This window comes from Mixophyes fleayi, chromosome 4 (genome assembly GCF_038048845.1).
Source record: "Mixophyes fleayi isolate aMixFle1 chromosome 4, aMixFle1.hap1, whole genome shotgun sequence".
Taxonomy (NCBI): domain Eukaryota; kingdom Metazoa; phylum Chordata; class Amphibia; order Anura; family Limnodynastidae; genus Mixophyes; species Mixophyes fleayi.
Window position 1 is genome coordinate 210,261,643 of NC_134405.1, and position 13,696 is coordinate 210,275,338.

At 37.7% G+C, this 13,696-nt stretch overlaps 1 protein-coding gene across 1 annotated transcript in view; it reads left to right on the top strand.

The window, feature by feature from the left end:
- The first annotated feature begins 5,114 nt into the window (after nt 1-5,114).
- The window catches only part of UTP20 (UTP20 small subunit processome component), a 128,256-nt gene continuing 119,674 nt past the window's right edge, over nt 5,115-13,696 (top strand). The window contains exons 1-4 of the mRNA XM_075209252.1: nt 5,115-5,294; nt 9,247-9,327; nt 9,867-9,933; nt 12,585-12,717. Of these exons, the coding sequence (XP_075065353.1) occupies nt 5,250-5,294; nt 9,247-9,327; nt 9,867-9,933; nt 12,585-12,717 (326 nt within the window). The 5' untranslated portion in view covers nt 5,115-5,249. The remainder of the gene's footprint in view (nt 5,295-9,246; nt 9,328-9,866; nt 9,934-12,584; nt 12,718-13,696) is intronic.

The following is a 13,696-nucleotide window of genomic DNA, read 5'->3' on the forward strand; positions in this document are numbered from 1 at the left end:
AAAGATTGCGTTTGAGTTGGCGAGAAGACATCCAAGATGAAATGGCAGAAAGACAGTCAGTAACGCGAGACAACACAGATGGTGAAAGATCAGGAGAGGATAGATAAATTTGTGTGTCATCCGCATAGAGATGATACTGAAATCCAAAGGAGCTTATTAGTTTCCCAAGAGAAGTGGTGTAGATAGAGAATAGCAGAGGACCTAGGACTGAGCCTTGTGGTACTCCAACTGATAAAGGAAGCGGAGCAGAGGTGGATCCAGAGAAATTAACACTGAAAGAGCGATTAGATAGGTAGGATGAGAACCAGGATAGGACAGTGCCTTCAAGACCTAGGGATTGTAGCGTTTGTATGAGGAGAGAGTGGTCAACAGTGCCAAATGCAGCAGAGAGATCCAGGAGAATTAGAAGAGAGTAATCTTTGTTATTTTTTGCTGTGATCACATCATTGACAACCTTGGTCAGCGCAGTCTCTGTGGAGTGTTGAGAGCGAAAGCCTGACTGAAGAGGATCCAATAGGTTGTTTGCTGTAAGAAAGTGTGTGAGGCGAGTGTAGGCAATTCTCTCGAGAAGTTTGGAGGGGCATGGGAGTTGGGAGATGGGGCGGTAATTTACAAAAGAGTTAGGGTTAGAATTCTGTTTTTTTAAATTGGGAGTAATCACTGCATGCTTGAATAGTGATGGAAAAATACCAGTAGAAAGAGATAGATTACAGATTTTAGTTAGAGGGGGAATGAGCACAGGAGACAGGGACATACCAATTTGTGAGGGAATGGGATCAAGAGGACAGGAAGTAAAGTAGGAAGATGAGAAGAGAGTAGAAACTTCCTCTTCATTTGTGGGATCAAATGAAGAGTGTCAGAGGGTGCTACAAAGGAATTGAGCCGATTGCTTGTCAAGGGAGATGATACCATTTCAAGCCTGATCTTATCAATTTTGTCCTTGAAATAGGAAGCAAGATCCTGTGCACTGATGTTAGTTGGAAGATTTGGGGCAGGTGGATTCAGAAGAGAGTTAAAAGTGTTAAAGAGGCGTTTGGGGTTAGAAGCCTGAGCATAGATTAGAGATTGGAAGTATGTTTGTTTTGCAGTGTCCAGAGCATTTCTATAGGAGTGGTAGATATCAGTATATGTGATGACATCATTAGAGGCACAAGATTTACGCCAGTGACGTTCTGCTTTACGACAACGTTTTTGTAGAGTTCGTGTTACTGTTGTGTGCCATGGTTGGCAACGAATTCTATGCAAAGTATGTAGTATATATATATATATAGATAGTTAGATATATGTATATGTCAACAGATGCAAGGAGCCACAAATATGGTGAAAACATACAATGTTTATTTGCTGAAGAATACAAACCAGAAGGTGTAATAATGAGCTTGCAGGGAAATGCAGAAGTAAATACCAGGTTCACAGATGATGCAGGTAAGCAGGAGGTATGGAGAGATCCCAAGCAGCAAGTAGTCCAGAAGTACAGCCGAAAGGCAGCAACAACAGCATGTAACAACAATAACCAGCAATGCATGCTGGGAGTGACAGGTATAAGAAGGGACACACCCAGGTGCACAGGATAATTAATGAGCAGGTTAACCCCTAGTAAAAACAAGGAGCACAATAGCAGCACCTCTGCTAAATAGATGTACTGCCACAATAATAAAGTCCAAAAGGCAGGAGCTGCCAGTCAAAGCAGCATGCAATGCATAGGGCTTGCAGGCAGATCCTGACAAATTAATGGACGCCTGGATACCCTCCAGACGTCTGGACCTCATTAGACCCTGAGCTCCCCTGCATACCAGACCCTCTGTGAACACTGTACACCTGCTTGACACTGTCACTGGAACCATACCAGACCACCATTGTGGTGCTGGACACATTCTGGGTAATGGAGCTCAGCTGGTCACTGGAACCACTCTGGATACAGAGCACTGCTGGATCTAGGCTTTCGACCCATTTCAGGATCCCACACTAGAAGTTCTCTTTGGGAAAGTGGACCAGCCAACCAGCACTCTCCAGAATGTCCTCACATCAGCAATCCTGCTCTCCTCTGACTCTTTCCCAAGCTTCTATTGCATCATCTTGGGGGCATTACCCTCCTCCTCCTCTTCTTTCTGACGGAAGGACCCATGGTGAGCCAGCACTTCCCTGGAAGTCGGTACCTCTTTCTCCTCTCTACACCTGCACGTTGGCTCCGCTGTACAGGTAAGGTGGGGGAGGGGTTACAAACAGGACTAGCAGATCCCCATGAAAAAAATGGCTGTTTGTAGCAGCCAGGAGGAGAGGCACATTAGTAATATCCTGTAGATAAGTGATAATACAGCTTTAAGAGATCAGTTGTCTTTTTATCTAATACAACAATTTTGTTTGCATTTCAATTTTTATTTTTTCTTCCTTAGCTATTATTATTATTAGATTATTATTATTTGTATTACCATTACATTGCTGTATTCCTTGTATTTCCATAATGAACTTTCAATCCATTCTAGTTTTAACATTTAAGTGCTTTCTTTTCCGTATATCTCCCAAACTTTCCTACTATATTGTCTTTTATTGCTAGATATTTTGGGGCTCATTTAGAGTTGGACATACCGTATATACTCGTGTATAAGCCGACTTTTTCAGCACATTTTTTATGCTGAAAAGCCCCTCTTGGCTTATAAACGAGTGAACTTACCTGTTCTCCGGTCCCTCAGCTCTTAACTTCAAGCATTTGCGTTCCAAATGCCGAACCTCCTGTCAGTGGAACGCACATGCGTTCCACTGCGGAGGTAAGTAAAAGGCTGAGGTGGAAATTAGGAAGCTTAAGTAGCCCTACGGAAACCTGCCAGGTGAAAAGCGTTGAACGCTGTGAGGAATGTACCAGATGCAACTGGCTACACGCGTCCTCGCCACCTGCGTCTGGAGAATCCACTGTTCTGCCCACCTGCGCTTGGACGCATGATCAACTATTGTCGTGAGAGGCCGAGGAGGGGATCATTTTAAGTGACCACCCCCAACACTGGGACATCTGCAGACCGTATGTAATAACTTGATTACTAGATGTTGGATATATCTACTTCTAGGAACAATCACCGTTAGAATTTCCTTTCTTTCAATACATGCAATCTAATTTTCTGGAGTTTTCCTCTTTATTGAATCAATTAACAATTGCAATTGGCTGTCTTTTTGCTAGTAGTACTAATTACCCTATTGGAGTGGTAACTATTGTTTAATGGACGCTGTTGTATCTTATATATGTTGCTAGAGGTGTTCTCCATGAAGACTGGTGGAATTCTCACGTTCACTAGAACTAATTGTATTAATTAGTGATCGTGTTCTATTCTCTGTACCATCTACACGTTACCAGTAGCTGCTGCATTTCCCACCCTAGGCTTATACTCGAGTCAATAAGTTTTCCCAGTTTTTTGTGGTAAAATTAGGTGCCTCGGCTTATATTCGGGTCGGCTTATATACGGTATATCTCTTTTTTTCTTGCATAAGGTATGCATATTTTATACTGTCATGCACACAAAAAAGTAGACATATATCCGTATCAAGTTTTTTCATATTTTTGACTTACAATTCCTTACACCTGGAGAGGTGGTATAGGAGTGTTCATGTAATTGCTTCTCAATTAGACTTGGACACAAGTCTGATGGCGTATCTCTTGGCTTGCTGAAGAGCTGTTGCATATGTGATGATGATGACGACGACTATTTGCAGCTGTATGATCTTCAGCTAATTGTGCTTCATTCATCATAGCTATATTAGATCAATTACATAAATGAATTATCATTTGCATTACTTTGCTGCAGGCAAGAAGATTCCCATTTAATTTTTAAAGGAATTGATGGATGTGGAGGCATTGCATTTTAATATACTGTATCTATATATCGATATCTATCTATGAAATATGCAACTTTGGTTTTTATTTAAAAGACAGTATTTGACTTCAATAACCTACTTGCACACAACATAATAATTTATTAAATTTGCTTATTTTCTTTAAGTATTGAATTTAGTTTTTATATTCTATTGTATTAGCTTTTATAAAAAAACACTTTAAAACAAAGTTTAGTAGACATATTATTAATGAGATCAATGAAGTGTCCCTGGAAAAAGGAACATCTAAAAATGTTATTGTTAATATTTTAATTTTACAGTAATTTCCTCTGACACTTCGCTGCTTAACTAGTCCAACAATTCAACAACATAAGTCACAACAGTTATATTATGATCAGGGAGAGCTGGCAAATTTTGGCCCGAGGGGCAAGATTCGATTCAGCAGCCTATTTTAAAAGAAAAATAATGCAGGTGGGCGGTAGCCCAGTGACCCAGCCCAAGGTAGCCCACTATGGGACCGGCCTGGGGGGCAGATGCCCCCCTGTCCCTCCCCCCAGTCCAGCCTGCCCCTGATCTTGGTGAACTTGGAAGTCTATTTATTATTGGATGGCGGTACCGCTGCAAATACCTGCTCTGGGAACCCATGAGAAAGGTCCCCCCTCCTGCACAATGATGTTTTCTTATTTGCAGGCAGCCTAATGCTGTTTGTGAAAGGAGGAACAGCTATGCATGTCCAACAACGCAGACTGCGGCCCCACACTGCACCAAAAGGACGCTGTCACGTCACTGCATGGTGGGCCAAAATGAGACAATTTGTGGCGCACTTGCCTGTAGTTGATTTTGGCTCTTCACTGCTTTTTAAATAGACCACAGTGTACAATAATGTCCATAATAGCATGTTCACTAAACGTTGCTATAATGTATGCAATGTAATGTTCACATTTTACATACTCCTGTTCCATAAATATTATCTTCAAAAGATAGAATAAGGATCAGTGATAAATTGTATCAAAAATAAAAGAAATGTATTGCGTAGTTGGACATTCTCAGGTATACGTGTTTAAATTTTAAAATATGGGACTGTCCCTTAAAATTAGGATCAACGAAAAAAAGAGAGAGCAAGACTAGTGTATGCAACCTGTACGTTTCTAAGACAAAAAAAAACAAAACAAAACAGACCGCCAACCAAAATATGGCGTTTCAAGACCGTGCGTAGTCATCCATATTGTGATTGGCAAGTGAAAAGCAGATTATTTCGATTTCCGGAAATCCTCTGTTATTCTACGTCACTCGAGGGCAAGATGGCAGCTTCCAGTTAATAGAAACGTGTTTATGGTGTGGACGAGAAAGTGCAACAATTTAATACATACATATACACAGTATTTCCCACTGGCTTATGTGTAATACGGATTTATATTTGTTCGTGAACCATGAAGACAAAATCATCTCACCACAAGTCCGAGAACACTTTTAAGGTAATGTTTCGCTCATATTATTTGTAAATTAGCTTCTCTATTCGTTTTCAGACGGAAACGGTCTTTTTAAGGGGACACACGTATCTAAACATTTGCTGCAATTAATTATTTCTGCTTTGTTTGAAAAGCACTTTGCCATGTCAGTTCATTTCACACATGTTGTAACCTGTTGCCACGATAAAATATCTATTTCTTAAATAACTTTTCCTTGATCTGTTGTTATGAGTTGCCAGTGTAATATAAACAGAAAATTATCTGTTACAATCTATCAATATATATATATATATATATATATATATATATAAGCATCAGGATTGGTAAACGGCATGGCATACATTTATGATGGTTGCATAGGTTTTTGCTTAGATGTGAAATCAATGGATATCAAGATCTTGCTATATGTATACCAGCTCATTTCTGCCCTTTTTTCTTTCTCTTACAAATCCATGCTAAATGCTGTACTCTGCTACTGTACAAACATTTATCCCTTTCTGTTCACGGCATGTGGCCATATTTCTGAGATAGTATATCAATCACACTACAGATTTAGGAGTCTTTTAAGCCAACATATTTTCTTCTGGTTAATAAATAGGCATGTTACGGTTTCTGAGGTATTATCCAGGATGGAAATCTCTTCAGAGGTTCATAAATAGAGTAGACCCCGTTATCCTTGTTGGGTACTTTACTTTTGCAAAACACTTGATTTATAAAAACACATTTGCTCTAATGATATTATTCTAGGGTGCACAAATTCACTGTAATGTGCTGCCCGACACTGCAATGTCTGGTTGCACACATTACAGACTATTACTGTAAGTATTCTCTGTTTAATGCTCTGCACACTTTTGTGGGGTGTGAGCATAATGAGCGGGGAGAAACATTCGCTGACTCTTCTGGAGGCACTCCTTGGCATGTTGCGTTGAATTGAATCCACTCCTAAGTCTGTAAAAAAGAAAAACACACTAACTTAATGTGAAATAGACCTCAAATGGGCAGACAACATTTACCAGTGTGATGATTTAGGCCACTGAAGGGGAACAGCAGCCCCAGGGCCCAATGCAGCCCTCCGAGCTTTCACCTGTGGCCTGCAGCTCCTGCTTTATTGTCAGATTTATTTGTTCTAGCTTGTAACACTTGTTCAAAATGCCCGCATATATATATATAATTACAGATAGGTGTCTTTTTCTTTGACTAAATGTATTGTCTTAATTATTGAGATTAATGCTATTGTGTGGGCCTTTGGAAGGCTAGAGGGCCGTCCATGCGTGTATCATGTTGCCTATCACTGATTTTTGCTATCAGAATCAGTAAGTAAGATCTTTTGCCATCCAATATGAGATATAATCAATGCAGCTTATAGACTATTTTGCTGGTGAAACTGGGTTTTGGACGTTAGTACCAATATGAATAAGTATCTGGAACAGTCAAAAATGTAAATTAATTATAATCATATTCCCAGTAATAAAAGTTTCTACAGTGCTTTTACTTTCTTATATAGTAAGCATACACATGACTGCATTTTAAAAGCTCTCTTGCTATATGTTTCATGTCTGTAACCGAATCTACAGTATTGCAAGATTAGGTCGTATCAGCAGCCATTCTAGGTACTAAAATGTTCTCTCATGTGTTCTTTAGTAGGCTTAATTAAATGAGTATTCAAGTTTTCTGTACATAATTACTTAACAAAATCTTGTAGTGCTCAGTAAAATTGCAATCCTGAAAATGTAAGTTATTGAGAAATTGTGTTTCTGTTGTCTGGTAAACAAGGCCTTACGTGTGTCCATATGTTTAATGCAAATTGCAATTCTACATATATATATTGCAGATTTTCTCTATCACATTGCACATCCAGGGGGTTGGATAAGGTCTGCCTAATTCTGTAATTTATAATGTAAAGAGAAATTCTTTTTTTTCTAATGTAGAGAGTAGTATTGTCTTTCTTTCTTACAGTGTTGCTATTATTTTAGGATTGAATTCTTGGGGAGATGGGTAGCCAATATAGAAAGTTGCAGTGGTGTCACCATGGAAAGTCTGTTTTGCCGCGGCCTTTAGGTCAGATAGGAGGAAGTTACAGTAGATCTAGCAGGATACGATGAAAGAATGGATAAGAGTTTTGTTTACATCTTGGGTTAGCAATGGGCATATCCTAATATCAAATATTTCAGAGGTTGCACAAAAGTGAAAGTACGGAAGAGGCAAGCAACTACCGACCATTGAGTTACATCCGTAATAGGGAAACTGAAGGAAACACTCTTAAAAGAAAGAGTTGCCGAATGCCTCATATCCAGTAACTTACAGGATCCCAAACAGCATGGATTTATTGGGAGGGGGAAGGGGGGGTGGTAGGGCGTCATATCAAACAAATCTCGGTAACTTTTTTTGAATGGGTGACTAAAGTAATAGATCAGGGGGGGGTGTAGATGTAGCTTATCTAGACTTTTGACACTGTCCCACATCACAGACTGTTAAATACACTTGAAAGCTTGGGATTGGATTCTAAGGTGGTTGCAGGATAGAAGACAGAGAGTTCTAGTAAATGTAATGCATTCACAGGAAGGAAAGGATACCAGTGGAGTACCTCATGAATCTGTACTTGGACAGGTACTTTTTAATGTCTTTATTGGTGAAATTGCAAATGGTATTGATGGGAAAGTATGCCATTTTACAGATGACACAAAGATATGCAACCGGCTAGACCCACTAGGAGGGGTAAAACAAATGATCGATGATCTAGGTAGACTAGAGGATTGGTCAAGAGAGTGACAGCCACAGTTTAATGGCAAAAAATGCAAAATCATGCACTTGGGTCTCAAAAACTCAAAGGCTAAATATAGTATTAATGGTTCTATAATGAAAATTTCTGAAGTGGAAAGGGATCTAGGAGTCTCTATTTCGGGTGACTTAAAGGCAGGTAAGCAATGTAATGAAGAAGGCAAGTCAGATATTTGGTTGCATAGAGAGAGAAATCGGTATCAGAAAGAAAGAAGTAATACTGCTACTGTATGGCCTTGTCTAGACTACTGTGTTCAGTTCTGCAGGCCATATCTACAGAAGGACATAAATGCATTAGAGACTGTACAAAGAAGGGCAACTTAAATGGTGCATGCCCTACAGCACAAAACAACCCTGAAAGACTATAATATGTTAATCTGTATAGTTTGGAGCAGAGAAGAGAACTAGGGGACATGATAGAAACTTTCAAATATATCAAGGGTTTTAACAAGGTACAGGATGGAATCATAAGAAATATAAGAATGCATGGACATACACTGTAACTAGAGGGAAGTAGGTTCAGAGGAAATTTGAGGAAAAACGACTTCACAGAAAGGGCAGTGGATAAGGGGAATAGCCTCCCATCAGATGTGGTGGAGACTAATAAAGTAGAGCAGTTTCAACATGCTTGGGATAGACATAAGGATAGCCTTACAAAGAACAGCGATCAAATAGGGTTTGAGGTTACGATAGGTTAAAAATTGGGCAGACTGTATGGGCTACGCGGTTCTTATCTGCCATCGCATTCTATGTTTCTATGTTGAACCGACAGGACTGCGAGAGAGTGGATGTGCGGAGTAAAGCAGGCAGAAAGGGTGACTTCAAGGCAATGGGTAGATTGTGGTGTTGGTGAGGGAGTTTTATGAGGAGGTAGTGATTCTGGGAAAAGGGAAGATTATAAGCTCTGTTTTGGATATTTTAAGTAACATCAAGTAACCTTGTAAAACTATAGTTTGGAATTTAGATTCCGAAACAACAGCTCCTAATTTTTTTTTAGAATGTTTAGATAAACCCAAAACTTCTCATTTGTCAAAGCAGTTGGTGAATAAGCATTGCCTTCTGGTTATAAATTACTCCCATACTTTGATGACTTTATGATCAACAAACACTGTATAATATGAATGCTACTGTCTTTGGATTTTTTATTTGTGAATAGTATGTATTTTTTTTATTTTTTCAGTTTCTGACATTTTCTGAAAGACTAGCAAATGTGAACATTGACATTATACATCGCATTGACAGACAAGAAGGCAATTCAGAGGTAAGATATGACAATTTGGGAGTGGGATCTGGAGATGTTCCCCGTTTCATGATGACTAAAACACAAAGAAACTCATTGTATGGATAATCAGAAAAGTTATTGCAGTGAAACTGACTGTGATTTAGTTGAGGAGACTAGTAAGTTCACCCAGCCTATACATGCTTCTGTGTTTTATCAATGTAAAGCATCACATTATTGGTATGTCTTCCTGCAGACTGCACAGTGACAAATAAATATAGTCATTATTAGGCCAGTTCTACTATCGAAGATTTAATGGGTTTATGCCCCCAGCATTCATTAGTAAATAGTGCAGTTTAAAAACACTGCATGTGTCTAATTCTTATTTTCATGTATATTAATTTTATTTACATTTTTATTTATGTTTTAAAAACTTGTGCCTATGGCTTTGTGTGTACAATTTGTTTGGAGATTATTGAAATATTTTAAGTGATTATTTTTTCTCCCGTAAGCATTTATGCAATTCCAGTTCTTGAACAAACTATACGGGTTTACCTAATTTCTGTTATCTGTTGAACTAGGATGTTGAAACATATTTCTATGAAGGTTTACAGAAATGGAGGGATCTCAACCTCACTCAAAATTTTGGTATGTACATTGCTTATGCATATACTGGGGTGGTTTTCATGGACAAATACTGGGATTTATTTCTTGAGATAAATACTGTTGGTACTTGAGTGTTAAGCAACTGAAAGTCATAGGAGAAAATATTGATAAACTATAGACAAATTACAATGCTAAATCTTGGCTTGTATTTGATATGGAGGATTCCAGCCGATTGACACCAGTTCATTTTTTATCACTGCTTAATTTAGCTGATAGGTCAGAGTCCTTAGAGACCATCTTAACAACCAATTTTGCAGTGAACTATGGAAGCAGCAGTTGTACATTTGTCCTATTGTACAATATTGTACTACTTGGGTTGTATGTAAGGATGATCTACATGACAATATTCACTTAGATATCATACGCTTAGAAGCAACACATGTGAACAACTTGTTTCTATTCATGTTGAGTTTTTTCTGTGAATGTATTTTGTCTCCATACCTGTATGCCCATATGTGGGAGAAATAATATAATTGCTTGGTTGAAAATTAAATGTAATCGTTTAATTTGTGACTACTGAAAAATTATCCTATGTGTAAGTGTCTTGTGCTCTTAATTGGTATTTTTAGCAACTCCAATATAACACTGTGGTTAACCCGCCAAGGCCTGTCCGATTTTCTGATTATAATACAGTGTCTGTTTATTTTACAGTGTTTATAAAAGTTGCATTTTTACGCAGTATGAAAGGATTCTAAAGTGGTATATTAATACTTCTGATTTAATCATATTGGATTACACAAGCTTAATTCATAGACAATTACTCCTCTCCAATCTGCAGATTATGGATTGAAATGCCACTCAATTGACTGTTAGTTGAATAGAGAAATACAACCTTTATGTGATCCTGCGAGGTGTGTGCACAGTGCATAAAATGGTGTTAGGGAAGTGTGGTTTATTACTTCCATATAATTGCCTTAATGAAATCTAAAAATGATTTTATAAGCTGCTAAAGTGCTTTGGTTGTCATGTATTCACTCTGCAGCCAAAACGTCAATAACAATTTTGTAGTGTATCTTTTTAGCTTTATTGCATGTAACACGTGTCAGTTGTTTTTCTGATAGAAAAATAGAATTTGACATAAAAAATGACCTACAGGTTAATTTAGCCTTTTTGTTTTATTTCGGTGTATATTTTGTTTGAGTTTGTGGTTTGAAGATTTGTTTTTGTCTTTTGTGCTGGGGAAGGGGGGTTGTATGATTTTGTTTTTTTTAATGTATTATTTTATTTCTAATATTTATATCCAAGTCTTAACAATAGCAATATCTTTGCTAGCACCTATTACATAGAATGACTATGCAGGTGCAAATGTTCTTTAGTTTGTAACCTTGTCTTCCATCAACTTTAAAAGTATGTCCCCTTGTTCTGTAAATCATCTTGTTTTAAAAAAATACTGCTTCCTGGAACTCAATAAAGTATTTTTTTTATATATTTGAATATGTGTGTCATATCACCTCTGCCCCCTCTCATCTCTAAGCTGTACATATTCTGCTATTGAAGTATTTCCTAGTATGGTTTGTTATGCAATCCTTTTACTATTTTAGTAGCCCTTCTCAGAATTGTTTTGTATTTTATTGTAGACAGGGCATGTCGAACAGTTTTACATCACTAGATTCGTGAAAATGTCTCTTTTTTTTTTTCTTATGTTTATTTTGCTTCAAATATGTGTAAATATTGTGTTTTATATCATACAACTGTACCATTTTAACAAGTGGATTATAATATTCTGCACAGCTACACATAATCAATATTTGGCAGTGTTCCAGTATTTGTAGTTCTGAAACCCAGTGTTTATAGTCCTCAATCTATGTATTTAATTGAAATGAAGGAACATTTTTATTAAATCAAAGCATAAACAAAAATAACGCCATCAAATATTGACACTGCCCAAGCAAAGTGAGAGGAAAAACCTGATTGTATTATTGAGCGACCATTAGTGCAGACCCAAGAGAAGTGAGTGACTGTGATGTTTGTTAATTTAAACCCCTATAAGGAGCATTGGAACAGGGACCACTCCCCAGCCCTTATCTCCATACTTTATTTTACTTTTTTTTACAAGCTCTATTAATCTGGGTACTTCTTTTGATTATCATCACCTTATGATGAGGGTTCCAGTTGCCTTTTCTGAAGCTGAATAAGAGGAATCTTAACATGCATTCAGCACTTGAAGATGTCCGGTACTCCACCAGTCTTGTCAGTTGAACTACAGGGTCTACAACCTCCAGATTCGCATGATCATAACAACAGGTCAAATTACAATTACATGTTGAGATCAAATGAAAGTCTGTCTCATTGTGGATATTATATCTTGGGATGAAATGGTTAACAGTGAATCAATTTATTTTCTTTCTATTCTTCAAAGTAAGCGTTTGCTATATTATATATTAGTTAAAGATATGTATTATAGAAATGAACAGAACCACCCATTGTGTTGTTTTACCTAAAAGCTTAATCATTAAGCAGAATAATTACTTTGTATTTATCGATCAGCTAGGCTCCTGGCTTGTGTTGACATGGTTTCATTTGCAGCTCCCTTATTCACTGATATGTTGTACATATACTGTCTCATGAATCAGTCATTATCTTATTGCTACTAATGTAGAGACTAAGTGGAAAACTAATTGCCTGTTGTTCAGTTACATTTTACAGAGAAGTGTCCAATAAATGCCAGTCATTTCATCTGCTGGTGTACCACCAGAATGCTATAGTGCAAAGTCTGAAGACCCACCTACAAGTGAAGAACAGCCTCGCTTACCAGCCACTGCTTGAGTATGTACAAGACTTCAATTACGACATGATCTCTAGAGATATGTGCCATTTCCTTTCTTACAGCTTTACTTAATCTTGTTTTGTGCTACTCATGGAAGAATTGATTAATTCAGGGTAGCCTAAACAAATGTGTGTCTAACAAAGTGTAGAAGTGAAAAATTCTGATGTTTTAAGCATATCAACTGTGTGTGTGTGTGTGTGTGTATGTATGTGTATATATATATATATATATATATATATATATATATATATATATATATGTATATATATATTTATTTTTTTCTAGTTTTGCTAGTGTTGATATATTTTGCATCCCTCTTAAGTTCTAATTACAAACTTCCACCGAGTATACAGTAATGGACAAAGAAAATTAATATACTAATAATAGTCACTCGATAGAGCATTGGGCCACTTTGTGACCATCACAATAAAAATCCGATGGGGCATTAAATCTCCCAGTATCTGTAATTTGTGCAAGAGAGATGTAATACACATTATTCTACTCTACAGACCACCTGGTTTGTGGTGGTGGAAAATCCTGTCTCAGGCGTATAGCATCATTAGATCATTTGGGTTCAGATCTGATAACTGAGAAAGTCATGACATATGGATGTCATATGTAATGTCATGCTCACCAATCCATTTGGAAGCCACATATGCTTTGTGAATGGGGGGCATTGTCACCCTTAGAAGACACCCCTCCCATCAGGAAAAAAAATGCTGCAACATTGGGTGGAGCTGATCACTCAGTACCATTAAGTAGTGATTAGCATTGACCTTGACAGCACATGCACCCCCCCAACATTACAGAACCAACTGAACACTTCACTGTTTGTATCAGGCACTCAAGATTGTAGAGTTCTTTAGGTTGGAGATGTGCACTGGTTCATTTGTTGAGAATTTGGTGAAGGATTATTCATCTGATTATGATGCATTCCTCCAGTCCTTGGTAGTCCATTGTCTCTGCTCCTTGCTCCAT